Genomic DNA, 6,656 nt, shown 5'->3' with positions numbered 1-6,656 from the left:
CGCCGCGGGGGCGGGGCTGGCGGGAAGCCGCGGGCGCCGCCTCTCCCGCCCCCCCCCCTCAAGAAGAGCCAGGACACCTCCGAAGTTAGAAAGTCACAATTTATTTCAAATAAACCCAGGGCACACCTCTGGCAACCGTCTCCCGGGCGGGTTCCGCCGCCCCTGCCCATCTCCAGCGCCTGCGATGAAGAGCCAGGGCGGCAGGAGCTCTGTGGCCGGGGGCAGGCCGCAGTCCCCGGCACTGCCTGGCACCGGAGCGGGAGGAGGAAAGGAATTCCCAGAACACGTGCCTCGTTTAAAAATAAAGTTCTATTTTTTTTTTCACCTGCTTAAAAAGTCTAAAATTTAAGAGTGCAAGACTATAGTACAGAAACCTCCTGCTGCCCCTGTCCCCGCACGGCCACTGCCGGCACCCAGAGCAGCTGTCATGCAGTTTGTGTTACCGGTAGAAAACTTTTTGTTACAGTCTGGGAAGCCTGAGGACTGTTAGAGATGAAGCAGCCAACGCAGTAACACAAGCGAAGAAGCCGAAACAAAAGAGTATCGGATGCAGGGATGGAGAGAGAGGTGGCAGGCTGGCGCAGGAACTGGAAACAAGAGCAAAAAGAAAAAAAAAACAGGAGAGCAACCGTTCCACATCTGCAGCAGTAACGCACCGCAGGGAAGCTCTGTACCTCAGAATTAATGGCTCCTGAGCCACTTTCTAGTCACCTACATTCGTGTAACCTCGCTGACTGGAACAGGGCCGTGTACCTATTAGAGGGGAAAAAACCGGCCTTGGCTTTTGGTGTTGAGAGCTCCATTCTCCTCCCTGCCACCTGCCCCTCGAGTCAGTCACTTTACACAAAAAGCCAAAGCCCCTCGGCTCTGCAGGTTTTGCCTTGGAGTCTACAACCTCCTGTATGACACCAACACAGAAGTCACCCTGCCTGGGCTGCAAATCAAGCCAGCTCTGTTGTTTTCTCAGCAGGCACAGAAATAGGATCTGCGCTTTCACCACCTTCAGAAAGGGTGTTTTGTTGTTTGTTTGTGGTTTGGTTGTTGGTTTTTTTTTTAAATAAAGGGAACTGCTGACAAAGCTCTAGTTTCAGAAAATTTGAAATTTGTTCAGGAAGTTTGGCCACAGCTGTATGGTCTAGCTTGTCTACAAACAAGTATTCACAGCAAAGCATTTTGCGGGGGCACAGGAGGAGGGAGGGAAGGAGGCGGGGAGGGAGAGACACAAAACCCCATTCTCAAAGCTGGACAAATATGTAACAGCAGTGAGAGTTCTTTGGGATTAGGAAACTCCACATACCTGTTCTGCAAAGAGATTAGGTGTTACGATGGTTACCTTTAGACAACAAGAACACCAGCTTTTATGCTAATTAGTACTTTGCACATAACATGTTTAAAGAACAGTTTAAACACTGGTTCTATGCACTGCAAACTGCTGGGTCTCAGTAAGCCTTCCCCCATGCTATCCCTTCCCCTGGGTCCAACGTGCCCAGACTTTGACAATCATTTGGGAAGGGGAAAGGAAGGAAGAGACCGACCTCTAGAATATATCATGGGGAGCACACAAAGAGGCTGCTGCTGGGAGCAGAGGAGGGAATGAAGTCAAGACACAGCAGCTGGAGCAAGGACATATCCACTGCTACAGCTTCAGCCTGGAGGGGAGCCAGAACAGGACAGAGCAGGAACACAAGGAGCCATGGGTGGAGGAGATCTCTTGCACAGCAAGAAGCACTGCTCCCAGAAACCATAGACTCCCTCCCTGCCCTTGCCCTGCTCCCTGGCTCCAGCCACCTCTCTGCAATCCTGCTCTACCCTCAGCCGCTTCTGTCTTAACACCTGCTCCACTGCCAGCAGCTCCTTGGCAGGACATTCGCCCGTTCCCTGAGGATACACCCCACACTGCGAAGGGAGGGAAGAAGGAAAAGGCCTCTCAGTTCGAAATTTTCTGCTATGTACAGCAAGCAGGGCCACAGGATTAGCTCCTATGACAGCTACTCCTCTTTTAAACTGATGCATCTCTTTTGTAAAAATCCATCTGCACAATTATACATGCTGCAAATACCTGGGTCACATGTCTCAGGTACATGGAAACAGCTCTGACAGCAGTTATTCTGACATGCAGGAATTTAGCACTTTTCCTCCCTCCAGTTTAAACTTTATCAAGTGACACTGTGTAAAAGTAATACAGGGATGCATCAAAGGCAATGCTTCCACATACAGCATGGAAGAGAATCCTGTAAGTTTCCCGCAGAGCTGAAGATTTCCTCAGATCAGACTCCAGCTCCACCTTACTGGCTGCAAACAACACGTTCCTGGTGCAGGTGACATACATGCCTGTGAAATCTTAACATGTGGCCTGCTTCCTGTAGCAAACAGGCAAGCATCAGCGTTTAAATAACCTTTTTTCATGTTAACCCCTACTAAAATGAACTAGGTTTTCATATTTTTATTTTAGTGTATATTTTACATTAGAAAAAAGAATGTTAATAAAAAAGCTCCACATGCTCCTAACAATCAATTTTCTGATAAGTCCCCACCAGTATCAATACTAATATACAAATAAATTAATTTTGCTAGGTAATTTTCTGACTGGCTTGGCGCAGGCTCTGCACAAGCAGCACACCTGTATTCAAGTGCCCGTCCACATTGCCAACACGTGCCAGGGAGTGTGTTGTACACAATCTTTCCTCTTCGTAATGTAGCGGTGTTTAGTCTCACCTTGATAAATGGGATCAAATTCTCAGCCATGTTACCCAGCAGGCACAAATAATCTTTACCAGGCTGCATGGCACTGTTATAGCATGGATTGTTTCACTCTGCAAAAGCCCCAAGCCTTGATTAACAACTGTATGCTACTATTCCCTCATCACTCACTTTGGCAATACAACATCCTCCCCACAAAAACAAGTAAAGCAAAAATCTACGTGGAAGACCTAAAATTCATCAAATGCATTATCTGACCTGACTCAAGGCATATCCCCCAGCGTTAACCTGGTCTCTGCCCTACAATGCCTCCGCTTGCTTTTGTTTTGCAGGATTTTGCACAGCTGATTTACAAGAAAAGAGATGTCACATGTAATCATACTAGATCACGGCCACTGCTGGTACTGTCGGGTCAGACACAGCAGCAGCCACTCTTAACACCAGCCACACTCCTCGTGCAATGCCAATGCTACAATGCCCTGGTTAAAGGAGCACTGGGAAATCTAGCTGAGATATTTTGTAACCTCCTTCAGTGCCTAGGAGGATTTCTGGGACAGAGGAAGGGAGAGGGGGAAAAGCCCATTTAATTTACAAGCAGATTAAGGAAAAACACTCCACTGCCAATTTATTTTTAAAAAGGGTTGTGTGTTATTCTAAGGTTTGTCTGTATAATTGTACAACCGTTGAAAATACATAAATTGTAATGATCTAATACTATTAACAGCCATTCAGAGAAAAACTCCCTCCCCTTCTGAAACCATCAAGGGCAGGAGGGAAATGTCCCAGGAAATATGCCAATCTGAACTCTGGCCTCTAGCATGGCAGAAACAGAAACAGAAAGATAAGAGAACAAACTGGACTAAGATGTGGTGTTTGCATGTGTCTGACTTGCAAGGGGAGGGGTGGCTTTGTCCTTGGCCGTGTTCTCCCAGAGGCAGTGCCTGCTTATCCCAGTGAAGCTGCCATCACTTCACTCGCTGCTCTCACCCCTGCACTTTGTCACTTCCTCCTGTCTTATGTATCGTGGAAGTCTTTCAGCAGGGTCCTCCGTCTCTGCTCTGCTATGTGCATCTGATTCTCTAAGTCCTGGTAAAACAGAAAGTAGAAACTGTTAGCATGAACTCCCCAGAAAAGAGCTCCTTTTCTTTAGAAGAGCCCAAGCTCCAGCCTGAGAAGCACCAACCTTCACACTTCACATGCACTCTGGATCACAAGACTGCAGATCCTTTTCCTTTTGACGCGGGCTCCCTCTGCAGTTATCTGGCTCCTGTTCTTGTCTAAAAAGCTACACACTTAAAGGAATCTGCTCCTCACCAGAGTGCTACATGCAGCAAGCACTCCTCTTCTACAACATCTGCTGGCTAAAGGTGAGTTTCTGGATCTAGTTTCTCAGAGCCCTCACCTGACTGCCTTAGCGCTCCTGCAGAAGTGTTAAGCCCAATGAACAAAATGTGGCCAGCAGGCTTAAGCAAGCAGAACACTCACCCCTCTGTCATAGCTGTCTGCTCGCTCCACCTTCCATGAGAGATTTTCAATTTCAGCTTCCAGCTGGGCCTGCTGGTATTCAAACTGCAAAGAGCAATATCAGAGACAGCAACAAGAAACTAGTTTAGTAGAGCAGTTTCATATCATACACTACACTTGAGGAGCAGACAAATGTGTTCTGCTGACAGAGCAGGTTCGTGTCTCCTCCTTAACCGCCTTCAGCTAGACAGTATCACTCCTTTCAGGAGTTTCTTGTGTAAGCACTCCCTGGAGCTGCACCACTCAGAATTAACCCGGTCAGCCTAAAAGCACTGCAAGTAACAAATCTCTCCTAACTCAGCTCATTTTGCCATAAATGGGTCACAAAATAGTCTTGTGAGCAGCTCTTCAGGCAGAGCACAGGGACTGTTAACCACTGCTGGGAGCAGTAACTTGTTCCACTGGCACAGTCAGATCCAGAGGAGAACATCTGTCCACAAGTCTTACAGTATGTATGATGCTACAGGGAGAGACTGGATAACCGGTTTTACTGGACAACTGAGTCAAAGAAACAACCTCTTCAGTGAATTCAGGGCTATTTTTCGACACGTCCAGCCCGCAGGATGCACCAAGCCAGCAAGGAACAAAAAGCAAAACTACACCCTGATTCAAGGCTGGAAAAGCTATCCTCCAGCAGGTCTTCACATGAAATATGGCCCACAGCACTGTGATAAGTCTTACCAAGGAACAAACGCACACTTCCAGCCTCAAAACATTCTGGATAAACTGCTTGTTAGTGAAAATGCAGTGAAGTGCCCTGGGAAAATAATGTAATGTATCAGAGGATTGAGCTGCTGGTCAACTCAAAGTGAAGAGGAAAGGTGCAAAACCATCTATTATTTGTCCTGTCCTTACCTCAAACTCAGGGCTATTATTTCAGACACTGCCAAGCTCTGGAATTCAGCCCAACATGCTGCCAGCTACACCCCAAAAAGCTATCAGCAAAAAATGAAGAGCAAAAACATCTTACCAGTTTCTTTCTGGGGCCAGACTCCATGTAGTAGGCATATGGATATGTGTACTGCAGGGTGTAACGACACTGTCAGGGAGTGGGAGGAAGAGAGAGAAAAGAAGGACAAGAGTCTCAGACTTGGAAGTCAGCACAGTCACATCTGTGGGACAGGCTAAGAAGCTACCTTGTGTCAAGGAAGACTAGACGCTTCATGGTGGAATTTCCTACACCTTCCTTGGAGGAACTTGGGCAGCTAAAGTATAGCTTCACAGAGGACACTTCCAGATGATTTTTGGCTAGTTCATGTCCTAGACCAGAGGTACTGTCCCACATATCCACAACCCCTAAATACCCTTCCTCACTTGGTGTTGTGAATTCAGCATCCTGGTGTGTATTCTCTTCTCTGTATCAAACAGGGCAAAACTACCCACCTTTGCAAGCAGTTTTGCAGCATTTTGTAGGTATTGCCAGTCTATCCATGTTCCCAAGTTGTTCATAACTCTTTCTTGGATTTTCTCCTGGATTCGTTGGTACGTCTGTGCCTCCAGCTGTAGGCTTTTATTGTGATTCTCCCACTGCAAGGGGTGGGGGTAGGAAGATAGGGAAAGAAAAAACGGCATGAGAGCAGAGTACTGCTGATGTAAAAGCAAAAGCTCTAGCAAGCAGAAATTGAAGTGGGGCAGGAGTCCAGCAAGGCAAGACATGCTGTGGGAAAGAACAGCAAGGCAGTACCTCCAGTAGCAAGTGGCGGAGGCTGTATACAACAGACTGACAGCAGCAAAGAGCAGGGAGCAAACCCAGCTCTACAGAGCGGGCATGCCCTCTGGTCACACAACGACCCTGCGTCTAACAAGACAGAAAGTAATGGTGATTCCCCTACTCAAAGGATTTCCATAGAAAGGTCAGGAGTTTAAATCAACATTTAACATGGGCTCTGTGAGCTCCAACATCCATGTGCTCATTGTAAACACAGCCACTTCCCAAAGCCTGTTGGTCTGGAGAGTCAGGAATGAATACATTTATTTTACCATAGGACTTGGCTCACGGTGTGAAGAATAAACTCATTTTAATGGGGAAACTGAAGTGCAGCAGCATTTAACATCTACCGCATTCTCTTCTAGAATGCTGCTCTGGAATTGCACTGTATGGCCAGGTGCATTGAGCCTGCTGTGTGGACAGAGATGCTCTGACTGCAACTTTTAAAAATGTGATTACATGAAATATAAGGGAAACTTTGCTACAGCCAATGGAGCTTTGAACATGGCAGAGTTTATTTAGTCTTTGTCTCTATAAGGACATACTGCAAGGAACTGAAGTTCCCTGATCCCAGATGGAAATGATTGGAGCAGTATCTATCTACTGCAGCAGCACTCAGCCTGCAGGAAAACGGTACAGTGGCACGCAGGTAATACTGATTTTCTCTAGCACAAGGAAATATAGGAGCGAATATGATTTCTTTTGGCTACAACATTACTGGTTT

At 46.9% G+C, this 6,656-nt stretch overlaps 1 protein-coding gene across 3 annotated transcripts in view; it reads right to left on the bottom strand.

Annotated features, from left to right (window-relative positions):
• Positions 1-81: 81 nt before the first annotated feature.
• Positions 82-6,656, bottom strand: part of ARIH2 (ariadne RBR E3 ubiquitin protein ligase 2) — a 34,764-nt gene continuing 28,189 nt past the window's right edge. For all 3 annotated transcript variants that reach the window (XM_040593591.1, XM_040593588.1, XM_040593590.1), the window contains 4 exons: positions 5,608-5,751; positions 5,195-5,263; positions 4,186-4,269; positions 82-3,786 (listed from right to left, as the gene is read on the bottom strand). In XM_040593591.1, the coding sequence (XP_040449525.1) occupies positions 3,715-3,786; positions 4,186-4,269; positions 5,195-5,263; positions 5,608-5,751 (369 nt within the window). In that variant the 3' untranslated portion in view covers positions 82-3,714. The remainder of the gene's footprint in view (positions 3,787-4,185; positions 4,270-5,194; positions 5,264-5,607; positions 5,752-6,656) is intronic.

The sequence above is a fragment of the Falco naumanni genome, chromosome 4 (assembly GCF_017639655.2).
Source record: "Falco naumanni isolate bFalNau1 chromosome 4, bFalNau1.pat, whole genome shotgun sequence".
NCBI lineage: Eukaryota > Metazoa > Chordata > Aves > Falconiformes > Falconidae > Falco > Falco naumanni.
This window is presented reverse-complemented; position numbering and strand designations above follow the sequence as displayed.